This window comes from Microtus oregoni, unplaced genomic scaffold (assembly GCF_018167655.1).
Source record: "Microtus oregoni isolate MIOR12 unplaced genomic scaffold, Mior012 000038F_ref0000394, whole genome shotgun sequence".
In the NCBI taxonomy this organism is placed as follows: Eukaryota; Metazoa; Chordata; class Mammalia; order Rodentia; family Cricetidae; genus Microtus; species Microtus oregoni.
The window spans coordinates 8,203,826-8,229,444 of record NW_024543097.1 but is presented as its reverse complement, the minus strand read 5'-3'; the positions used below and the strand labels follow the sequence as shown (position 1 = coordinate 8,229,444).

General features: G+C 40.6%; 1 protein-coding gene across 1 annotated transcript in view; it reads left to right on the top strand.

The window, feature by feature from the left end:
• Abca12 (ATP binding cassette subfamily A member 12) overlaps nucleotides 1-25,619 on the top strand; it is a 166,902-nt gene that overhangs the window by 71,647 nt on the left and 69,636 nt on the right. The window contains exons 8-14 of the mRNA XM_041631970.1: nucleotides 4,570-4,682; nucleotides 10,418-10,490; nucleotides 14,979-15,097; nucleotides 16,075-16,181; nucleotides 23,249-23,505; nucleotides 23,596-23,708; nucleotides 25,106-25,227. Of these exons, the coding sequence (XP_041487904.1) occupies nucleotides 4,570-4,682; nucleotides 10,418-10,490; nucleotides 14,979-15,097; nucleotides 16,075-16,181; nucleotides 23,249-23,505; nucleotides 23,596-23,708; nucleotides 25,106-25,227 (904 nt within the window). The remainder of the gene's footprint in view (nucleotides 1-4,569; nucleotides 4,683-10,417; nucleotides 10,491-14,978; nucleotides 15,098-16,074; nucleotides 16,182-23,248; nucleotides 23,506-23,595; nucleotides 23,709-25,105; nucleotides 25,228-25,619) is intronic.

The window sequence follows — 25,619 nt, the reverse complement described above, 5'->3', positions numbered from 1 at the left end:
ATTTTGGAGGAAAGTCTTTAACCATATATTATGGTTTGTAAATATTTCCTCCCACTCTGTTCGTTGCTTTGATAAGAGAGTGGCATTTGAATTTTATCCAATTAAACAACATTGCTACCTTAATGATCTAGGAAATTTCTATCAATTTATATAGTTGCTATTTCTAATATGGTATCCTAATTGGTGTGAGTTTTTGAAGAGTTGGCTTGTGTTAAGGTGACAGAGTAACTGACAACTCAGCCTTAATTAAAGAATTTAAAACTTGTGCTTAACTTAGTCATTACAAAACTTTTAAATAAGTTGGGAACATCTTGAATGGGTAAATTTTTTTTTCAAAATTTCTAAGTTTAATGAAAGCAGGGTAAAGTATCTCAATCAAAAATGCCAATAGTTTGGGGCTGGGGATACGGCTCAGAGATTAAGAGTACAAACTGCTCTTCCAGAGGTCCTGAGTTTGCTTCCCGGAACTCCATCTGGCAGTTCACAACCACTTATAACTCCTATTCGAGAGGATCCCACACATTCCTCTGGTCTCTGGGGACATCTTCACTAATGTGTGCCTAATACCCTCTCAGACACATACTTAAAAATAAATCTTCAAAAGGGAATACCAACACTTTAAGTTTTAGCAGTTCTATGTGGCCAGTAGGAGGCATCAAAGCTAATCACCCTTAAATTGTGTTAGAAAACTCTTAATTCATCCCTACACTAAATTATTTTTTTTAAAAAAAAAAAACCTTTATTTTCAAGTCTATGGAGAGGAATCAGTGGTAAAGAACACTTGCTACACAAGAATAAAGACCTGAGTTCAAATCCCTAACGTAATTATTTTGACATGGCTGTGCATACCTGCGATCCCATCACTCAGGAAGGAGATAGAGGATTCCAAGAGTCAGGCTGGCTCAGTTCAGTTCGCTAAGAGGTCTTGTTTCAGTGAAATACGGTAGAGATGACAGAGGAAAACATCCTAATGTCCTCCTCTGGTCCCCATCTCTATGTATGTTCTTACACTCATGCAGTAAAATTATACACGGGTCCTCTCACTTTGTCTCTTTCATGCACACCACACACACAATCATTTGTACAGAAGCAATGCCTTGGACTTCACTCATGACCTGATTTTTCAAAATAAATACTTTTACTTGAAAATTGAAAAAGAATATGATGCAAAGATTTGTGCTAATAGTGAGTCAGCACTAAGATGCTTTCTCTTTTGGTTTAAAACACATGTGAAGCTTGAAGATGCAATACAATAAAAGATTTTAATTTTTTTTTTATTTTTCGAGACAGGGTTTCTCTGTGGCTTTGGAGCCTGTCCTGGAACTAGCTCTTGTAGACCAGGCTGGCCTCGAACTCACAGAGACCCACCTGCCTCTACCTCCTGAGTGCTGGGATTAAAGGCATGTGCTACCACTACCTGGCTCATGTTTTTATTAATTTTTATATTGAATACTAGGAGATGAAGTTTTATGCTATCAGTTAAATAGAAATCTGTATTAAACTTAAATTTGTTTCTCCTAGCTTTTTGAAATGTGATTATTAGAAAATTTAAAATTAAATATCTCAGATTTTTATTCAAATGCCATTTTAAATAAAATATTTATTGTTACTATTAAATTGACAATGTCACTAAAAGCCACATTTTACTCAAATTTTTTATCATCATGTTATCATCTTATTACCTTATTTTGCTCTTTGTTGCACAAATTAAGGGGACAGGTGGCCCCATGGAAAGTTCATTTCTTTTTATATCTCTGTTTTTTTGAGCTGTAAATTGTATATTAGCAATCTTCAAAATCAGATTAGGTTGTTAAGATTAAGGCAGTAATTAGCATAAATGAGCAGTCTCAGAAGCATATATGAGAAGTTACATGTGATTCCCAGCTCTTATGAGAGAAAGATCATGCTGGGATACAAGTCAGGAACTTTTAAAAAGTTTTTCCTTTATGTAGAAAGTGACTTTCTTTGAATAATTTTCATTTTATATGATAAGTAATGGGGAAAAATTATTGAATAAAATAAATATATATATTGATTTGTGGTTCAAAGCACTTCAGAGAGGATGAGAGCCAGCATCACTACTATTTGAATTTGCTAGAAATAAATTTAGTCTTCTGGCCAACGAACTGTTTACTAGTAACATGTTAACAGTGTTGCTGGCTGTCATGATATTGCCAAACTTCCATTCGTTCAGTTTAAAACAGTAGGTCAGGCATGTTAGACCAAGTAGCGAGACTGGGTATAAATTAGCTGAAATTTATAACATGAAGCCCGTTCATCTGGTGTCCATGGTTACCAGCGTTTAGAGACAACTCAAAGATGAATACTCAGGAGACTCTTAGCAGACTAGAATTATACTACTGAAGCCTCAGTGCAAGCTGCACGGTGCTGGGGACAATCATGACGCTGTCCAAAGGATGACTGTGAGACAGAAAAGGCAGACGAGGACAGAATACAGCCATACTCCGGTGACCGGACATTCTGAGCACACCTCGGATACTAAGCTGGCAGTTTCTGTCGTTCTGTGCATGAAATATTTTACCTCTCTCCTTCCCTCCATGTTGATGTAGTTTCTATGCTACAGACCTCTATTTACAGACTTTGACATTAGCCAAGCCAGCTCTGCCTATTACTAGCCAGATAACCTCGGTGAGTTATTAAAGTTTTTAAATTGTATCCATCTGCAATGTAAGGCATATCAAATTAGCTTGAGGGAAGCATCAGTTCTCCAAATTTTAAAAATACATAAACACATAAGTTATGTATATCTGTATTAGGTACGTTATATAAGCATGCTTATGTATGCTTATATAACGTACCTAATACACATATACACATATATACATATTCATATGCATGTTTATATAGCATGTTTATATATTATGCTAGAAATTTCCTAAGAGATACTTACAAGTTAGCTTTCATTCATATCTAGGGGGCTAAGACTAAACTATCTTAGTTTTAAAATGTTAAAGACACTGGATCAGTGCTGCAGAAGGCTTCCAGCCTACCGCTGACCTTCTTGAAGAGAAACTAGCGGCTGATTTGTGCTGTATCTGCTCTTCAGTGGCAAATGCTTGACAGTAGTGTTTTGTTTTGGTTAATATACAAAGCACTGGGGGCCAGCAAGATGGCTCAGGGGTAAAGGCACTTGCCGCTCAAGTTAAAATACTGGCTCAGCTGACTGTTGGTATAAAAATCACAATGTTTCCTCATTGTCCGCTATGTTCAGCTAGTCCGGATTTATCCCATGCTTTTTCAGACCTAGGCCAGCTGGCCTTGGTGAGATCCCAATAGAACATCCCCATTGTCTTAGTGTGTGGGTGCACCCCTCGTGGTCCTGAGTTCCTTGCTCGTGCTCCGTCTCCTTCTGCTCCTGATTTGGACCTTGAGATTTCTGTCCGGTGCTCCTGTGTGGGTCTCTGTCTCTGTCTCCTTTCATCGCCTGATGAAGGTTAATATTCCTGAGGATGCCTATGTGTTTGCTGAACATAGCGGACAATGAGGAATACTGAGAATTCAAGAACAATTGCAGTGGGTTTTTGATCCTACTGCACGTACTGGCTTTGTGGGAGCCTAGGCAGTTTGAAAGCTCACCTTACGAGACCTGGATAGAGGTGGGCAGTCCTTGGGCTTCCCACAGGTCAGGGAACCCTGATTGCTCTTCGAGCAGATGAGGGGGGGGGGGGACTTGATCGGGGGAGGGGGAGGGAAATGGGAAGCGGTTGTGGGGACGAGGCAGAAATCCTTAATAAATAAATAAATTTAAAAAAAATCACAATGTTTGTGAGAGTCAGACATCCCCACTGAAGAGCCCCATCTCTTTTTGGAATGCACTGATGACCGTAGAGGGGAAAAAAGGACATTTCTTGAATAATTAGTTGTTCCTTGGAAACCAGGAACAAACTCAAGCGAAAGTGGATTTCTGATTTTGTCTGTGCCCAGTGTGAACTGCCCATCTTATTAGTTACATAACTCATGGAGAGCCAGTGCTGGGTGTTTTGAGATTAATTTTGAGCTAGTTTGGAGTAGTGCCTGTGGGCCATTTAGGGGACAGAATACAGTCTTAGTTAGTACAAGTTCTGCTTTTTAAAAGCCATCATCATTTCTCTAGCAGAATATTCGTAAATATATGACCTGATTATATAATAATTACGTCTCAAACTAGATCTAGGCTTGACTTCTAATAGAAATAGCTTCTAGTATTTAATTCTCCCTTTAATTAAAAGATTTCATTTCAGTGTGGGTTGCTTTTTTTCTAACTGCTTGTTTATGATTCTTGACAGGAAAATCAAACACCTGACAAGACCTTTGCTCCCTTACTCCAAGGTCCTTGAGTACAAGTCTTTACAGTTCTGGAAACATCAAGTTCTCTGTTCTGGTTCAAGAACAATGTTGGGGGATTTTGTGCATGAATAGACAATGAAGTAATTAAATTACAAAAGCGGCATCTTGTCTTTTATAAGAATCATTTTCTATACTGTAGCCATTTTCTCCTTGAATAACCTTTTGTTTCTGTCTGTAAGCCCTGCCACACAATCTGCTTTCATTTGCCTCTCCCCTCATTAGGGTGCTGCTGGCAGTGCAGAAGGCTTACCCACGTGTTCAAACTGATGAAGGGTTCAGCAGCCTCCACAAGTCTGTTAAACATCTGCTGAACACCCTGGACTCCCCGGCACAAGGTATCGTATCCTCGTTTTCCTGAATTAAATGCAGCATCAGAAAGCCCATGAGAAAAATGAAGCAGAATATAACTGATGTGATCATGTATATACAGTGTTATTCCTAGATAAGGATTTATGCTTCCTATAAGTCCATGTCTAGAGTTGAAATGTGAAAGGCAGCCATGGTCCAAAAAAGAATAAGTTTCCAGCAGCTTTCTTTATGTAAAAGCAAGTTCTCCTACCTTGTAAACTTATTTTTATGCTCTCGAAAGAAAATGAATATCAAATAGCATCAACAAATAGATTTCTATCATTGCTCTTTAGAACAAAAGGCTAAACTAAATTAGAAGATTTGTGTCCTTTTTTTGTTTTTGTTTTTGTTTTTGAGACGGAGTATCACCATGTCACTCTGGACTGCCCTGGAAATCACTATGTAGACTACTAAGTTGGCCTTGAATTCACAGAGATCTGCCTCCCCTGTCTTCCAAGTGCTAAGATTAAGGGCATTGGCCACCATACCTGGCATGTGACCTCATTTCTTAACTTGGATTTAAAAAAAATCAAAAAGAACCTTTCAATAGTAAAAATACACACTCATCCAACCTCTTGAGAATACATAGTAGGTACCAGAGCATAAATAATTTATCAAGAAAAGTCAATCACCCCAGTAGGACAAATGTAGCATGTTGCAACATAGTCAGAAAATGTCACCTTTGAATATATAGAATGTCATTACCTAGGAATCACATGGAGACAGTTGGGTGGACACACACAGGCACACACAAAGGTCTAGAGCTGCAAGGAGCAAATCCCCACTGTGTGAACAAACACAGGTTAACATTTACCTCTTCTGAATGAATTCAGAAATATGCTTTCTTGTCTGCATTTGCCAGTTTTTAAACAAGTAGGCTTCTGCTTTTGGATTCTAAAGTAAGCATCCTGCCAGCCTCAGATGAAAAGCCGACTGCTCCTCACATTTTCTCAGGTGCCTCATAAAAAGCAGGCTTTCGAGGCCCGTGAAGAATTCTCAGTGCAGACTCGCACATGCTTAGCTACCAGTTTCTTTCTGTTGGGAAAGAGACGATTTCCATCTACAGCTTCAGAACTAGCACCTTGCTTGGAAGGTTGGAGCAGGATTGTTTTTAATGTTAATGTTTTTATGAACACCGGAAGAGGTTTGCTCTCTACAAAATCTGTGCTGGAGGACTAGGCAGGGTGCTAATTGTTTTCTCTTTTGTTTTTAATACTTGCATTTTAAAGACTTGAGAATGTCACATTTCTCTGACCATTCTCTCTTATTCTCCTTCCAGACTTACAACTTAGAATTACTATTACTGCTACTAATAACATAATTAATAATAATATAAATCAGAGTGATCAAGTTAAAATTTCTTTTCCCCAGAGCCAAAAGCTTATCCATGTTTTCAAAGCCAGAAGTAAACAATACTTCTAACTAATGTGACAGCAAAAACCCTTTCCTGGTGAATGATGTAATTCGGTTTTCTATATTTCTATATTTAGCAATGTCCAAGATTTATATCTATGACTATGCCAATGACCTTCAAAAGTATTAAAGCATGCTATTGGATGGTCAAGGTGACAAGAAAATGTGACCAGAAAGGGCATTTTTACCTCCAAAATTGGATGTGCTTAACCCCTCTTTGTTATTAAATCTATGCACTTGTGAGGCCTCAGTCTGGGTAGCAGAGCAATGCATTCAATTCTATTTCCCTAGTCATTAATTCCAGGTCCCTACCTGCTTGAACAGAAATGCCATGGCCTTTGTAAGTTTCCACAGGAGGTATTTCTAGAGAGTCTTCAGGAAACTCGGATTCAAACCAGGGAGGCTAATTCGTCTACACGAGAGTCTCTGACTGTAATTCAGACACTTGCCAGCACAATCAGGTCACCTCGTGTTGGGTCTTCATGGCTTCTAGCTGTATATTTGAAGGGCATGTGCTCGTTACGTGGGCTTTGCTCAAGGCAGAAAGTGACTCATGGTCGAGCTGTTGGATCCTGTGGCTCTCACGGGCAGCACTATTTCAAATGAAGAAGATGTGTGTGCTATCTGTGTCTGCACTAAGTGATTTTATTAGCAAAACCATTCGGAAATATTACCCCATGTCCCAGCAAAAGACACGGGCTTTGTATGTGCCAGAAAGAGGCCAATCTGAGAGCAGACCCTGGACCTATGTGTGCCCAAAGCCAGGTCCCTTTAACTTTTAATATATTTATGACTGGACGCATGCTTCCATTCTCAGACACAGACACTCTCCTGGGGCCACACCAGGAAGGACTGCTCTTATCTCCTGCCACTGATGGGGTGTGACATGCCTTGCCACGCTTCTTCCCACATGACATACTTCCCAGCCATCGCCTTGTGTATCTGGCCTACATATCCTGATATCTCACTTCCCATTACCTATGGCTTGTCACTCATCCAGCCTGAACTGGAAGGACACTTAGGGCATTTTTAGCAGCCTCTACATCAGCCGTGAAGACACAGGGATGCTCTTGCCTCCTCTCTTTATTTTAAGGGGTCTAATTCTGTGCTCTGTCCAATCCACAGTCCTTAGATCCTGGATACCGAGCTCTTGCAGTCCCTTTTATGAAGAGTGAATTTTAGGAGCAGAGGTCACTTGTGTGAACCATGGGCATGTGCTCTTCTGCAAAGTCATAAATCCAGGGAAACAATATTTTACTATAGAAAACAGGGTGGGCAAGACTGCTTTGGGGGAAGTCCTTGCCTCAAAAGCCTGATGACATCCCCATGTGTGTTATGACACATACCCACATACACACACATACTGTAACATATGCAATAATAAATAAACAAAAAGTTGGCTATTAAAGCAAAATAATCCTTCCTGGCTTCTAGTCAGCACAGCACAGATGTCTTTACATATCCATGTTTACTCTTACATTATTCTTAATACCCAGGATATGGAAACAGGTTTTATGTCCATCAATGCAAGAATGCATAAAGAAACTACGACACTTATATCAAGGGAGCATTATGTTAAGTTAAATAAGCAAGGCTCAGAAAGACAAATCTCACAATTACCATTTTATATGGAGCCTGTATTTTAGTTTAGGTAGATAAATATGAGACAGACAGACAGATAGATAATTAGACAGATGGAAAGATAGAAAGCAAATTAGAAAGGAGGCCATGGAAAGGAGAAAGAATCTAAAGGGGCGGGGAAAACAAGAGAGCAGTGGGATGTGTGTCACGGAAGCAGAAGGGTGCTATTGGAAAGCTGGAGGGGTTCAGCAAGCCAGAGAGAGGAGAGTGAAGCAAGGCAGTGGAGGGTAAACAGGTACAAAGTATAATGATATACGTATGTACATAAATATCTACACTACTGCTAGGCATGTGTACACACACACACACACACACACACACACACACACACACCTGGAAATGTCCCAGAGCAGGGCAGCAGATGGCTGAATGGGTGCCTGCTGACAAAATGACCTGGGTTCTGCCTGGGACCCACCAGTAGAAATCCGATTCTCAAAGCTGACTTCTAATCTCAACCCTCATACCTCAGTACGCATGAGAAATATAAACAAACAAACAAATAAATGGAAAAGTAGAAAATGTCACAGTGAAACCCATTTCTTTGTATGCCACCTCCCAAATTAATAATAATTAAAAAAAAAAAACTCCTACTGATGCAGCGCGCTTATCTCGTTGTCTGTGGGCCCCATTTAGCCATGCCCAATTCTCTAAAAGCCATATAAGTAAAATCTTGCTATATAATGGTTTTAACACGTCCCCATCCATTTTGGTCTGTTTATATACTGGTAAGAGTATTTTTTTTTCAAAGTACTTTATAGCCCTTAGTAGATAGAGGAAAAAGTTTCTGTTTACATTTGAGTTTAAGTCTCACTGATACCGTGAAGCTAATTTATCAGTTATTCATTTTACTAACTCAATGAAAAAGAGAAACTCCATAACCAGAGAATACACAAATGCTAACAATGCTCCTGAGAGCCTCACACAGAAGTTCAAACTTCAAAGCAAAACAGACCTTGGGAAATGGCATTGAATACCTTTTCATAGGAAAAAAAAACCCATACATCTCAATAGATCTCTGCCCTTAATTTTTCAGTATATAGGTATCCGTACGTAGTAGTATTACCATTACTGATTGGGTGATTTATTCTGAGTGTCTTTGTTGCTGGTGTTTTAACTCGATGATACATGTTCTATACATAGGACAATAATATCCAATTGCCCTTTGATAAATCTCAGAAAAATTCACTCCACTGAACAGGAAAACTGGCCACTCTGACAGTTGCCAGAGGCCAAGCCTACTTAGACATGAATGAATGATACAGAAGTTGGATGGAGGTGGGGTTAAATTCTGGAATATTCTTATATATACACATTTATTTCACTAAAACAGAAAACATCAAAAGCTTATGGTGTCTGCAGAACTTTGCACAGGGACATTATCACACAACTGTAGGGCACATGGCCTGGAAACTGGGAGAGCCAGGAGATCTGCAGACTTAAGGTCCTGCTGACGACAGTGAGGACCCCGTAAGAACGGCGGTATCCAGGCGTGCTAGCCGCTTGTGAGGACCCCGTAAGAAGGGCAGCATCCAGGCGTGCTGGCCGCTTGTGAGGACCCCGTAAGAACGGCGGCATCCAGGCGTGCTGGCTGCTTGTGAGGACCCAGTAAGAACGGCGGCATCCAGGCGTGCTGGCCGCTTGTGAGGACCCTGTAAGAACCACAGCATGCAGGCGTGCTGGCCGCTTGTGACGCCCCTGTAAGAAGGGCAGCATCCAGGTGTGCTGGCCCCTGTGAGCAGCATCTGGAGATGCCACTGATGCCCTTCCTAAGCTAGGTGGCTTAAAGCCCTGGACTTAGTGTTTTCATTTTTACCATGACTGCTTAAAGAATTTTGCATTTCACCTGGCAGTGGTGGCACACACCTTTAATCCCAGCACTCGGGAGGCAGAGGCAGGTGGATTTCTGGGAGTTCGGGGCCAGCCTGGTCTACAGAGCTAGTTCCGGGACAGGCACCAAAGCTACAGAGAAACCCTGTCTTAATTTAAAAAAAAAAAAAGAATTTTGCATTTCCAGGTTTTTCACGTTGTTTCTAACCTGCTTCCCCTTTACAATTCCACTTCCGTAACAAGCAGAGTCCTCTTTAACCTCGTGGTGGGGGGACAGTTTTCTTCACATTTGGTTTCATTAGGTCCAGTTTTAGTTTCCCCCCATGCTCTGCACCTTCTTGTTTGAGATCACGACACAATCCTGTTTACACTGGTCAATGCTCGTTCATAGTTGGGTCCAGTGATCACTGGCTGCTTTTGGAAAGAAAGTCCAGTTTAGTGATGGCAACTGATTCCTGGATCTACATCTGAAGCGCCTAAATTGGGGACAGGGCAGAAGAAAACCATCCAGTGATACATTCGACTGAAAGCGGTTTCATTTGACTAACAAATGCTTGGTTCACCATCTTAATTATGGTGTCTGAATATTACCTATGAAAAGAGGTCTCGGGACAAAAAGCGAACAGAGAAAGCGGTTAGAAATCTCATAGGCTGGGATTATTTTAATCAAAAAGCATCATTTCCTACGAACACCTTAAATGTTCCCAGCAAAAAGAACAGGAATATAGTTTGTAAAATTATTTTTCCCATTATTAATTCGACTTGGGATAATTTGGGGGGGGGGTGAGGAGTTGTGTGTTTGAACAAAAGCGTTCTGTTTATCTATGCATTGTTGCTGTAGGTGACAACTCAACGCGCGTGTGGAGTGATGATGGCGATGAACAGATCCTGTCTCCGAGCAGTCTGGCCGCGCAGTAAGTTGTGTGTCTATCCATGGCTTACCTGGCTGAGGAAACAAAATTCTTTGTTTACCCCATTGTCCTATCAGCATGGAAAACCATGCAGCACCAGAACCAAAGGACATTATCAAGCTGCAGTGAGGTTGGAACTAATCTGGACGTGTTATTCAGTAGACTTTGGATGACACAGCATGGAGAACTCTTTTTGTTTCTAAGTCTGTAGACTGATGGAACCTGCCATGTCTGGAAGGCTCACTCAGTGCTTGTGAGGAGAGTCTCGTAGGAACTTGTTTCCAGGTTCATAAGGACTTTCCCTATGAAAAATATATAAGCATCTGTCTTAGCCTGTTCAGCTCCTGCAGCAGAATACTGTAGTCAGTGCAGCTTGCAAATGATGGAGGCTTGTTTTTCAGATTTTGGGGTGAACCAAGCATCATGGTGGGAGCAGATTTGGTGTCTGAGGAGAGCCTGCTTCCCGGGTCATGAAGGTCACCTTTCCAAGACTGCTTTTATAGGTCACCCATCCTGTACACAAGAGCTTCGCTCTCAAAGACCACACCTTCTGAAGTCATCATCAGCCTGGCAATTAGAATGTCAACATATAGAATTCGACACACTCAGACCAAAGCAAAATCCAGGTTTTTACAGTGCAAGTTCTTTGGAGTTTTAAAGAGTCAAGATACTTTAAAGCCTAATCAAGATAACGCAAAATTTTTCTACTTTTGGTAATATTCACATAAGAAAAAGATTGCAAATCATTTCATTTTGAACTTGCCTGGAAATGACAGCTGTCGCCGTGGGGTCTAAGGATCACAAACGTGAGCAGGGTTTGAAAGAACTCATAATTAGGACAGGGAAAGCAAGCAGTTCCCTGGAGTATCAGGCTTGGTCACCTTAGTATCAGAATCTAGACACCCCAAACACATGTCTGTCGTAGTGGAAATTTGCACAAATGAAGCCTTTTAAAGAATGAAAAGGCAAGGAGAAGTTCCTCAGTAGTCCACAGTGAGAGAACTTCCACACGGTTGTGCCATAGAAACTAGAGACGGTGAATAGGTAGAGCCGTGATGGGGCTCCATGTTTCAAAGAACAAGAAAAGGGGCTGAAAAGATGGCTCAGCGGTGAAGAACACTGGCTCTTCATTCAGAGGACCCAAATTCCATTCCCAGCACCCCTAGGGCAGCCGACAGCCACCTGTTCCACCAATCCCAGGAATCCATTGTTCTGGCTGCCACCAGAATTATACACACGTGGTGTAAAGGCCTAGTGCATGCAAACCACCTATACACATAAAACAAAATTTTTAAAAATGAGACAGGTCTCATTGTGTAGCCTTGGCTGGCCTGTAGCTCTCTGTTTAGACCAGGCTGGCCTTGAACTCATGGAGATTTGCCTTATTCTAGCTCCAGAGTGCTAGGATTAAAAGGTTTGCACTATCGCCCACCTAGCATAAATAAAATATTTTTAAAAGCTAGGAAAAAGGAATCTTGAATGCTTTTGCCATGAAGAAATAATAAATGATGAGAGGACAGACATGCCCAAACTCTTTTAAACATTATGTAAAGGGTACATATTAAAACACTATATTGTATCTCATAAACATGAATACTTTCTGATTTTACAGCACACAAGCTAAGTTAGCAACAAAAGTACTTATCTTAATCATTTTTTTCTAAGATAGAATTTTCTGGAAAGGTCTCTAATCAAAAGTAAATTCTGGGCAAAACCCACATCCTGTTTCTTCTGCCCTCACTTCCCTCATCCGTGCTGGCTGACATCGGTGCTCCCCTTATACAGTTCCCGGGCAGCCTCAGTGTAACTCAGCTGTCATGTTGCAGGTATCTAGGTCTTTTGATATACTTCCTAGGTAGTCATCATACAAAATTCTTTTCTTTTACGAAAGCCCTTTAAATTGATACTGTAGATGCTTATTGCTGATGCTAGGTATCCCAACAGAGCCCACAGACACGGACAATAAATACTTTGCACTTCCGTCTTACAGATTCATCAGCGGTTGCTGTCAGTTCATTAGAAGGAATTCAATACCTGTACGATGATTCTTGTCATGATTGATGAAATCAAGGAGTGTCTTTGAACTTTCCATTTCCATTTTACAATAATTGCACCACGGCACCAGTGGCAAAAGAGAAGCTTTGGTTTAGTTTTCTCTAACAACAGCTACCTCATATTACTCTTATATTTCTCCATTATTATTCCTGATCTAATGTCTTTTTAAATTTATGTGTGTGTGCATACACCTGTGCATGTGTGCACACGCACATGTGTGTATTCATAACGTACCTTTTATTGTAAATACCTTAGTGAAAAAGATAGAATCTTATATAAAGGATCTTAAATTGGTGGCTTAAAGGACAATTGGGGTGTTTAAGACAAAACCATGTGCTCTAAATTTTGAATATATTAAATTAATTGAAAAAGTTGTCACCAGTGCTCTCTGCAGACATAAGGAAGGGGCTTACATGATACTTCTGGTTCACTTCAAACTCAGCTGTTCTCTTTTCTGAGCTTGAAGATACATGGTGAGTCTCTTGTTCTCCACCTGGAAGGTTAGGTCACATTTTGCTATTGAACAGTGCTGCCTGGCGAAGCTGGATCTATAGTGTTGTACCTCCAGCAACGGGAAACATGGGGAAGGAAGGTGCAGAATGGGTAGAACCATAAGAACCTTCTTACTGGATCCAGTTCACACGGAGTCATGGCAATCAGGTGTAATGGCCAATATCTCCGCAGCTCCCTTCATCTCCTTTGCAGATGAATGCATCTACTCGGAGATGCAGAAAACTGTAAATGTTTGCTGTTCTGTGATGTGGATACTACAGGATAAACAAAGGGTGGAGTATCATATTAGATGGCTCATTCCTTCAAGGTGTGCACAAGAGACACATTGATCTTGGAATCTGTACTTGCTACTATAAAGGAGTAAAATAAATGGATTATTCACCACCACTGCCACCACCAAATGACAGATGCCCTATATTTACAGATACTTCCATAATTTTGTTTGTCTCTTTTTTGGCATTTTGTGTCTATAAATCTTGTCTTTTAATTTGTCCTTAGCATCTTCTAACACAGCTTCCCATTTCCACTAATGCTACATATATTCCAAAACGATGGCTCCGAGTCCTTTCCTTTCTTCACCCAGTATCTCTCTTTCCTTCCTTCCTTCTGATTATTATTTCTTTTTTTCTTCACTAATCTTAGAATCCTGACTGCTCATACCATGGGTTGAGTGACAGAACATTCAACTTATCTGCATGCAGGGATAGCTTGGCATTCTATGGCTAACCTCTACAGTGAAGTTGGTATTGTTAGCCATTCTATTCCTGTAGGGTTATTATTAGTTATAAGGTGATTAGCTTTGGAAATCTTCCTAATAGATGTTTCCTTTTATTTAAGCCATCTTTTATTTGTAAATTGATAGATGGCATTGATTACCTACAAGGAGGCTTGAATAAATGATGAAGCAAACTGTCTAAAGCTTAAAGATCTAAGGTGCGCAAGCACGGCATTTTCCACAGTCTGTAGTCAAGGAGATGCCTAAACAAGAGTTCTGAGAACAACAGCTTTAAGACAAAGCTTTGTGATCCAGTGCGATGACGCAGTGGGTAAAGACACCTGCTACACAACCTGATGACCTGAATCCCATCTCTGGGACCTAGATGGTGGACAGAGAGAACCAACTCCAACCAATATTTTCCCCATGTCCACCCATGTTTTGTGGACTATACACCTGTTACTCCCGCACAATAAATAAATGTAATTTTTAAAGAGCCTGGGCAAGTATCTCAGTGGTAGAGCTTTGCCTGGCATGCAGGAGGACTTGGGTTCAGTCTCTATCTCAAGACAAAAAAAAAAAAAAAACTAAAAAAAGAAAACTGTGTAAGACATGAATTATTAATAAATGAGAGTCAACCATATGACCAATTAAGTGTGTTCTTCCTGCCAGGTTGGAGATTTCCTAGCATTGGGTTATTTCTTTTTAGTGTTCCTTCTGGATCCAGAGTTGTTATCCCACGTTTAAACAGTTCTTTAATTAGTTCACTTTCTTACCTCATTAGTGGTGTTAGGAGAAGTCTCATCCACTAGTGTTTTGATAAAATGTAAGTTAACACGTGGCAGAACTTGTTATTAGTTGCTTTGCCTATTGTTCAGTGTAATTCAAAGCACAGGTCTTTGAAACAGGTACTCACATCTATCCTTTCTTTCTTACTTGAAATGTAACAGTAATGGAAGAAGCCACAAAATAGAGATGGAGTTTGATGGCTGACGTGGGAAGGACTAGACACACACATTCACTCACTCACTCACTCACTCACTCACTCACTCACTCACGCACACACACGCACTCACATGCACACATTCATGCACACACACCCAAGCATGCACTCAGAAGTGTCCTGCCTTTAGACAGCAGGATCCTCAAGCAAGCAAATCACAGTTTAAATGACTTTGCTTAGTTCTATATTCTCTTCTAATTTACAGGCTCCTGATACTGGAAAATTTTGAAGACGCCATCCTAAACATATCATCAAGTAGTCCATATACTCCCTACTTGGCTTGCATAAGAAATATGACTGATGACTTGGCCAGGGGGTCACCAGGTGATACTTTCAACTTGTCACGTTTCCTGCTTCTGTTCTAAAGAGTTAAGACACGAGCTGATTGAAGGAAGAGTTCTTCAAACATCTTTTCATATTTTTACTCGTTTTAGTTAAGTTATTTAATATTAAGATAGAATTCCTAATATCATTATGCTATCCCTTTCTGCTACTTTAACCCCGTGGTCACCTGAACCACTTTTGGTAGAATGGTCTCAGACTAGACAATGTGATGACGGGAACCTGGATGAACTTCCCAAGATCCCAGAGTCTTTGAGAGCTCATTCAATCCTTGGCGACATTTTCTGTGTCCTTTGTGCTCCGAAGCTGTTGAAAGATTGAGATTGATACTCAAGAGTTCCAAAGTTCTCACATATTACATGAACAAAGGCTTCCATGTGGAGGATTACTCCCTGCCTTCACACGTTTAATTTTCAATTTTTTAAACCTTATGTAAGCAACCGTAAAGACTGTAAGCAAATCAAATGTTTCCCACTATTCTCACATACATTATTTTTCGTACACCCAAATAGTTTATGAAACACAGTACCAAGTAAACATTACAATAAACATCTAGGCCTGGAGTTTGTTTCCCAGACATTAATCAATTATGGGTGAAAACAGACACATGGATGCAGTGATTATACAGTTCCCCTTCCACATATTCCAATCTCCAGTGAGCCAGAAATAAAAATATTATTTAATTCACAAAAACCCAAAGCTGTGCAGCTGCTTTCCTAGAAACATTTTTTACCTCTAAGCAGCGTATCTGTGACTATTTTAGAAATAACGAACTCGATAGTCCACACGGTTCAAGGAAAGGCTAATCTTCTCTCATTTTACATTTATATTCAGCTACTGTATTATCCTAAAAAATCCTTACTGATAAGTCAAGAGAAAAGTCTCTTGCAGATGTGTTCCCCAAGTCACCCTGTGACCCTGTGATTCTCACAAAGTGGCTCTCCCTCCCGCCCCTGCAGAGAATCTAAGACTTCTGCAGTCCACCATTCGCTTTAGGAAACATTCTCTTCGAAATGGCTCCTATGAGGATGACTTCCCTCCACTTCCCGAGGTCCTGAAATCCAAGGTAAGCATGGAAGGAAATAGTTAATAAACCAATCGCAACACTCTCTGTGACACGCTAGGAAGATTAAGTTAAAATATCTGATCATTGCACATGACCTTGCTTCCCTGCATGCCCGTTCTGGTCACACAGTGACAAGGGGGTTTGGCTTTATGTAATGATTCTCAGTATTGCCTCAACGTAAAGTGATCCACAAGAGCCCAGTCGTGGTGTTAATGCTCGCCCATGACCATGTCTTATTGAGCTTTATGACTTGGGAGTTTGTTGTATCTTTTTATTTTGTTCCATTGTTAGCTATTAAATCTACTTTTGTATTCCGACCTGCTGGTGCACAAAAGTCTCAAAAGTTAACTGATCTGTTTTTCTTGTCATCAGATTAGAAACTAATAAGTCATATTAAAATGCATGACCCTAAAGAGGGAAAAAGGACCAAAAACATAGATATTTTAAGCTTAAACCAGATCGTGCTCCTTCATCTACTCACACAGTGTGCAGATTATCACAAACTTTATTTCTAAAGCAACTCTAGTGAGTTTTGAAAACAGTTTTCCTAGTAAGATCTGCAGTTTAATTGGATTTATGTAGCCTGGGATAAAGTTAAATTAGAAGTGGTTTATTTAGGGCAAGCAAGTGATTTGCTGTGCGGTAAACAAGCTGTAATTAGGCAGGCATGCGAAACATTATGTCCATGTATATTACAGATAAACATGCTCATTAGACTACCTACCTTTTAGCCCCAGTATTCTACATGAATCAAATTTTCTAATGTACTTAATTTAGCATTATCTTAATTTATGCAAATGAGAAAAAGTCACACATTTACCCAGAAAGCTCTTGCTCAACTTTCAAGAATCAACGTAAATGTCACTTCTGCAACTTTAGATGATCACCTTTCCTTTGTTTTCCAGACATCTATGCCGCCTTCATTCATTTTATATTTATTTATATTGAACTATGATATCACTCTCAGTGATAAGTCTGGGTAAAAGTCCCTTTCAGATGTGCTCAACAAATAACCTTGTGATTCATACAAAGTGGGTCCTTCCTCCCTCTTCTGCAGCCCATGTAAGACTTCTACTATCCACGATCCACTTTAGGAATCTCTCCTTTTCCTTTGAAATGGCTCCCTGAGAACAACTTCATCTTTTATTTATAAGACATAATCTCTTTCCCCGGAATTCTTTTTTTTTTAAATCTGATTTATTTTATTTTATTTTTTTAAAAGAAGAAAACAAATTATCTTTTTTTCATTTTACATACTAACCCCTGTTCCCACTCCCTCTCCTCCTCCCATTCCTTCTGTCTTACCCCCACCTCACCCTCATCCACTCCTCAGAGATGATAAGGCATATTGCTTTGAGGAAGATCCAAGGCCTTCCTTACTATATCTAGGCTGAGCAAGGAATCCATCCAAAGAGAATGGGTTTCCAAAAAGCCAATACAAGCAATAGGGATAAATCCTGGTGCCACTGCCAGTAGCTCCACAGTCCTCCCTAGTCATACAACTGTCACCACATTCTGAGGATCTAGTTTGGTCCTATGCTGGCTCTTTCCCTGTTCAGCTAGAGTTAGTGAGTTCCCATTATCCCCGGAATTCTTATAATCCAGCCAGAGGAGTGGTAGGAAGGCAGAGTCACAGTTGCAACACAATGCGATAAGTGATGTGGTATGCAGACGAACGGGGTTTTGTGTACAGATGGGCTATCATCTAGCTCAGATTGTGGGCTACAGAGGTGGAAGGAAGAAACTTGGCCAAGAATATAATACTTACTCTGAGCTTGAAGGCTATGTGGGAGGAGGTCACATTCAAACATTGCAGACACAGAAACTTGGGTTTCTCAAAAGCCAGAGGCATGAGCCTCAGAGACAGGCAGAGGTTACTTGGAGTCACAGGAAGGTGAAGATAACTATGGGAAAGGCAGGAGAGGTGCTTTGGAGGGAGGCCTTGCCCAGGTCCTGAAGACTGTTGTGTTAGTAAAGGAGTTTGAGTTTGGTCTTGAAAGCATCAAATATGAAGAAGGCAAATTTTGCATTTTAGAAAGAGACTAGATTGGAAGAAAGTTAAGTGGGCCGTGTCTGAAATAATCTAAACAAACCACCCCCACCCCCAAAAAACAGCACTGCCTCTGTGTGGTGTCAGTAGAGAGAACAGATGGGAGGCAGTTTCCAGGCTCAGTTCAGGAAGTCAAGGTAAGGCAGCCAGGCTCAGTTCAGGAAGTCAAGGTAAGGCAGGACACAGGGAAGCAGGAGCCCTGGGACTGGGACTTCTGCCTTTGGAACTTGCTATGTAGAATTATAATTCACTTTATATGTGGGGTATCGCTTTACTAGAGTAGAAACTCTGTCAAAATCAGACCTTCTTCATCTCATCTCTAAAACTAAGGGTTTGACTCATGAGTGTACAAACGGGGTTCTTAAGCTAGAATGCCAACAACTGCGCTGTGTTCTCTGAGCTGCCTCTCAGCACATGTCCATGAAAGAATTAGCCTGGTCTCCTATAGGGTTATAAGTAGGGAGGCTATTACTGCCTGCTGTCCCCAACGTGGCATGCATTTGCCGTCCATGAGTCTCGAACTTTATTCACAACATTCCTTCCAGCAGGGTGAACCATCCAAAACACCAACTGTCTGCCCATTAATGACATGTCCTTCTGTTCCCCAGCATTCTGCTCTCGCCTACGCATTCTGTTCACCTCCCCTTTTACTCAGGCCCCTTTACAGAAAGGGGAACTACCTCTGCACAAGATGAAGCTCCTATAGTGGGAGGAATGCAGATAACACTTGTAAATGTTGAAACAGATTTCCTCTCCACCTCTATTTATCATCCAGGGGCTCAGGAGTGTTGTGGATTTATCACTATGTCCTTGGTATTACAGAGTCTTCATGGTCATGTTAATTAAAATTCTCATTCAGTTGCTTTGGGAGCCACTGGGCCACAGGAAACCCATCGTAGCTGAAAGTGGAGTTAGTTGTGGATCATGGTCCAGCTATAGGCCTGAACCTCTGTCTGAGATGAAGGAAATAGAAGCTCTACTACAACTTTGAAAAATCAGTAATCTGAGCTTACTGCATACTTTCCTTAAGACAACACCTCACTCTGTAGCACTGGATGGCCTGAACTTTCTCTGTAGCACACACTGGACTTAAAACCCACTCTGCTTCTTGAGTGCTGGGATTATAAGCATGCGCCACCACATCTAGTTTTACTAACAATTACTCTCTCTCTCTCTCTCTCTCTCTCTCTCTCTCTGTGTGTGTGTGTGTGTGTGTGTATGAATTGCAAACATGGGAGTTTGTGTCCTCACTTGCCCATGTGCACACACACAAAAGCCAAAACAGAACCTCTGGTGTCTTCCTCTACTGCCCTCCACCTTGCTGCTTTTCATCAGGGTCTCTCAGTGAGCTGGAAACAAGCTCTTAGGATTTTCTGTCTGGGATGTGGGCGTGAGTAGCCAGTGAGTGTTGTGGATTCAGTCTTAGATCCTAAAGCTTATCTACAACCTTATAGACTGAGCCATTGCTAGAGCGCCACTGACACATCCTTTAAAAGAAGATTGTTATTACTGGATTTTTTATTGTTTATGCTCTGTTGTAGAATATTATTTTAAGATGTGTTAAATTGTTTATGCTGTGGAACATTTATTTAATGATGTAAAGATATGTTACATTCTTTTATATTGCATTTGTTTAACTCTGTGAGGCTGTCTTACTGTGCCTGTCTAAAACGCCTGATTTGTCTAATAAAGAGCTGGACAACCAATCGCAAGACAAGAGAAAGGATAGGTAGGGCTGGCAGGCAAAGAGAATTAATAGGAGAAGGAAACTGAAAGGAGAGATGGAGGAGTGAAAAAAGAAAGGGCCAGCCACCTAGCTACACAGCAAGCTATGGAGTAAGAAGGAAAGAAAAGGAAGACAGAACTAGAGAAAAATAAATGTTCAGAGGTGGGTTAATTTAAGTTAAGAAATGCTGTCTAGAAACAAGCCAAGCTAAGGCTGGGCATTCATAAGAAAGAATAAGACTCCGTGTGTTTATTTGGTAGTTGGGTGGCGGGCCCCCAAGAGTAAAAGAGTGAAAAGAAGCTACAATAATCCATAACGTTTCTGCAAGTGCAGTTTCTGTATTGCTCCTAGAATAAAGCTACGGCCCCTGTGAAAATCTGGGGATTCCTCCTTGGTGACTGGATGCTTCTCAGCGCCCCTGTACTAGCCATCCTGATCTACATTCTTGTTTCAAAGAACCAGACCAACTTCAGCAATGTAGCTAAATGTCAGATTTCTCTTTCTACAACCTGTATCTCATCCATCATGACTATCCTCTATAGACGTTTATTGACTATACTCTATAGACGTTTATTGACTATACTCTATAGACGTATATTGACTATACTCTATAGACGTTTATTGACTATACTCTATAGACGTTTATTGACTATACTCTATAGATGTTTATTGACTATACTCTATAGACGTTTATTGACTATACTCTATAGACGTTTATTGGTTCCCCACACATGGATACTGACCTTGCAGCTCAAAACCGTTCTCAGCTTCTACACAGTGAAAGTTGCTGAAGCTTGTTGCCTCTCAAAACTCAGCTAAGAATGCATTGACCAAACATTATTTATCCTTTACTTAAGAAAGCCTCAAAAAGGAGGCCAAAGAGGTGGCTCTTAATACAAGTTCAATCCTCAGAAAGCTCATAACCCTCTATACTCCAGTTCTAGGGTATTTGGCACCCTCTTCTGGCCTTTGCGGGCCCCAGGCACACATATGGTGCACAAACAAGCATATAAGTAAAACACCAATACACATAAAATATTTTTAATTAGCAAATAATAAACTTTAGATTTTTATAAAGCATCAAAGTGCAGGTGGTAGCGATAGTTCACAGACACATGGCTCCGTCCATTAGAGGTTTAAACATATCTAGTAGTCGGGGAATTAAAGTTAAGAACAGCATGGCAAGCATGTAGTTGCAGTGTGCAGAATGATTGGGTCTGTTCCAGAATGGGAATTTTCTCATAGCAATAAGGCCAGGAAGTGGAATTTGCATACATTATGAAGTCACGTCAGAATTTTCAAAGTCACAAGTCAATTATGCTATTCAATAACTATGAAAAATGGGTCAGTGATATTGGTTCTTTGGGATGGTCAAATGATTGGCTTCTGTGGCCTTCCTGTGCTTACTGCCAACCTCTGGCTAAAGACACGCCAGCCTTTCTTCCTTTTGATGTATGAGGCAAAAGGCTAGCAAACCTATGCTCCTGTCGGGCAAGAGTTCATTTCTGTTAAAATTGTGACTTCTGACTGGAAACTGAGCTACAGTGAATGACACCGACTCTTTTTGCTTCTTAAAACGAATATCTCTGGGCTAGCTTCAGCACACAGCTGAACTGGAGTTCCCACAGGTGAATTCTTTTCTCCCTCAGGATGGATAAACTGGGAGCATATCCTGAGGACACATGGAGCGTAGTGAATGAGGTTCAGAAATATACTGGAGAGCTTAGGTCGTTAGAGTTCCTGGGTCTGTTATTCTTCTGGGCTTGGGAGTTGAAGTTCTTTTGGATATCTCCATGAAACAAAGGTGCTTAGTTTTTCTAAACAGATCACAAGGCAGAAGACAAGGGGAATAACAAAGCAGACATCTGAAAACCAGGTCTATTGCCATGGAGTTGCTTATGCATGCTACAGCTTAAAGACTTAAAAAATGTTGATTAAATTTTAAAATTCAACTTTAATTGTCATAGACATCATACCATAATATTCAGACCGTAGCCATTATCAGCTGTAGGGTGCAGTTAGGTTCATGGCATCCGTATTGCTCAGTAACCAGCCTCCAGGATCCCTTTCATCATGTGAAATCGAAATCTTTTCTATTAACCAGCCCCTCACTTCTCCCTCCTCCAAGCTCTGTACGTTCACAGCCTCTCTTTGACTTCCTGTGTTTACGGACAGCACTCCTCTAGGTCACTCACATATGGAATCACAAGGTCTTTGTGAGTGACTAATTCCATTTAGCATAGCATCTTCAAGGTTCATCCACGTTGCAACAGTACACCCTTACCTATTGGTGTGTGTGTGTCCTTAGACATTGCTTCACTTTTATGTGTATTCTGGTCATCCATTCATCCCTTGAGTTGTTCCTATTTCTTGGCTATTATAAGTAGGTTTCTGCGCACATTAGTATACAAATACTCCATCTTTGTACTATTTTCGGTTCTCTGAAGTGTAGATCAAGAAATGGCTCACATGCTTGTTTTATTTCTGAGTTGTGAGGAAGAACAATACTGTTTTCCATACAAGTTGCAGCATCTCCGCTCCTGCAGCAGTCCACCAGGCTTGTAATGCCTGAACACCCCCACCACACTTGCTATTTTCCCGTTCTGGTTTGTTCTATGTATCATAGCCTCCATGATGGATATGAGGAAGAAAGGGCTTTTCAAAGGCTCAAACCAAATCTGCCTTCTCTCTGTCCTTACATGGTATAAAATACAAATTAAATAAAAAAATTGTTGAAGTTATTGAGATTTAAAATATAACTATAAAATTATTTTTCTTCTAAATTTTAAAGATTTATTTTGGTTTTTATTTATTTATTTGTCTTTGGGGAGGGGGAGAGCACATGTATGCGTGGGTTATGTATCTTGTACCTGCCAAAGCCCATAGAGGGTCTGACACCTTAAAGCAGGAGTTTGCTGGACACCTGGCTTCTTACACAGTTACTTGGATATGAACTGCAGCCTTGAGTATTTTGCAGCAAGATCTCTAAACTACTGAGTCATCTCACTATCCCCCTTAATTTTTAAAACTATATTTGGAAAACCTGCAGGTCTTTACCGTTGAGAAAACAAGCTTAGTAGGTTCCAAGGTTTTCACAAAATTCTTAGGAAAGAACAATACACACAGCAGCAGAAGGCAGTGCTTCCTTATAGCGCACAGCTCAACACCAGCTAACTAATGCATAGGCAGAAATAGCTGTTGCAAATCAAATTTGGTTACTTAGTGCCAATTGCTGAAAATGCAGAGTAAAGATGACTAATCTATCTTCTCTTCTTTCCCCTTTCTGGAAAGCTGTCTCAGCTTCGAAACTTGACAGAACTCCTCTGTGAATCAGAAACGTTCAGTGCAATAGAGGGATCCTGCCAGCTCTCTAACATAAGCTTCGGCAGGCTGTGTAAAGACCACGCTTTTCACGTGCAGCTGATTGAAGCAGCGGAGCTGGGCACTGATATTGTTACTGGCTTTCTGTACCACGACAATATAGTATCCGCGAAACTGAGGGATTTGCTTACTGGAGATGCCAGCAAAATTGATCTAAATATGGACTGGTAAGTTTTCCCATCCTCTTCTTCCTTGATAAAATCCTGTCTCCAAAACCCGTTATGCCTACTTGAACGTATCCTTCTGTTTTGTCCCAGGCTCCTGGAACAGGTGTTGCAAATGAATTACTTGGAGAATATCACACAGTTAATACCAACTGTAGAGGCCATGCTGCACGCCAACACCAGCGCGGAATCTTCTGAGCAACCAGGTGTTTCCCCGCTGGATTCTAAAGGCTTATTAGGATGCCTGTGCTCGCCGGGCCTTAGTCTAAGAAAGGCTCTTTCAAACTTTCTAACCAAACCTGCTCTTCTCTCTGCCCTGACAATAGGAAATCCGAAGCTTTCAAATTTGGCTGCTTGTCTAAAACAGACACAGTGAGCTTGCAGGGACTGAAATCTGAAACAACGTTATAGCAAAAAGATTTCCAAAATTTAGCGAGTTACAACATTTACCTGTGGTTTTTAGATATAGCAAAGTGTGTTAGAGTCGACTGTAGGAAGGAGGGTGAGGCATGTTTCCTTCTATAGAATAATCTGATAAAAAGAAAAAACCTGGGAAAGGATGCACAGATGTGTGCAGAAATCTCAAGTGAGAACTCTCTATTGGTATTCTGAGTGTGATACACCAGGCAATACATTCCTTCTTTGCATAATACCTAAATACTAGAGAGAAAGACATTCTGAATTTTAGACAACAGTCAGGCACAAAATTGGAAAGACATAAAGTCTAAAAATAAAGAAAGTATGAGGGCCACTTAGCATTAAAAATATCAGAGCTGGAGAGATGGCTCAGATGTTAAACACACAATGCTTGTCCAGAGGACCTGGGTTTGGTTCCCAGCACCTACATGGCATTTCATAAACATTTATAACTTAATTCCTAGAGTATCTGACACTCTTCTGAACTGTCTGGCCACTACACTCACGTGGTACACGGACATCCATGCAGGCAAAATACTTATACACATAAAATAAAAATAAGTAAAATAAAACCATAAAAAACAAAAACAAAAGGCATTTCCAGAGATTATAATCTTCAAAAAATAAAAATATTGTTTACCATGCCTTATTAGGTCCAACTGTGAAATAATTTTAATTGCCATCCTAAAAGAGCTTGAAATTGCACATTCAAGTATAGACCATTTATGAACTATCATGTTCTGGGCACAATTAAAGACAAATGTCATGTAGTGTATTTATCAAATTTATTCCCAAATTGACATATCATATGACCCTAGGCTACCATGCATTTGGAAATGATGTGATGGTAAATCAATTGGAGACATACTTACTTAGTGGCTTATGTGATCAAAGTCTGTGACGAAACCCTATTTTCCTTGGATCAACCTTGGGTTGCAGACATCACAGGGAAATTTATAACCTTAGAGCAATCTGTTGACTCAAGTTAACAGCATCATAATCCGAGCAAGTCTAAATCAGACAGAGATAGATCTCAAAGACGCCAAGCTTGCCAAAACTAGGAGACAACATCTGTTTCCGGCAAGGCATGTACGTTCAGTACATTTTAGTCTAGAAGCTATGTTACTGTACCTAAAAAGAGTGGCATTACAACCGAGGTATGTGAGTGTGTGTGCTTGCCTTACAGGCCAATTAATAGAAATGTTTAAACACATCGAAGAGCTGAAAGAAGAACTGAGGGCAATAGGGATGTCCAACACGAGTATTGACAAGCTGCTGGCCATTCCCATCCCAGACAACAGAGCGGAGGTAAGGGTTCGTTTGGACATAAGGGCAGTTGGTAGAGGTGGAGGTAGCAAAGTGCTTCTATATAAGGCATCAGGAAGTTGCATGGGAATCGGATCAAATTTCCATACAAATGCTAAAAGAAACCTAAATCTTAAGTGAAGTTTGGAGAGATATCCTGCCCGTGTGTGTGTGTGTGTGTGTGTGTGTGTGTGTGTGTGTGTGCACGTGTGTATGTGCATGTGTGTGTGTGTCATACTGGAGACTGGACTACCACTAAGCTATATTCCCAGCCTTAGAAGAGAAACTCTGAAGAAATGTCACTCTGTTTCCCTTTCATTGATTTCTGTTTACCCTTTCTCTCACTTTTTTGTTCCCCGCTTTTCCTTTCCTCCTCACAAAGTTTTCTTAAACCA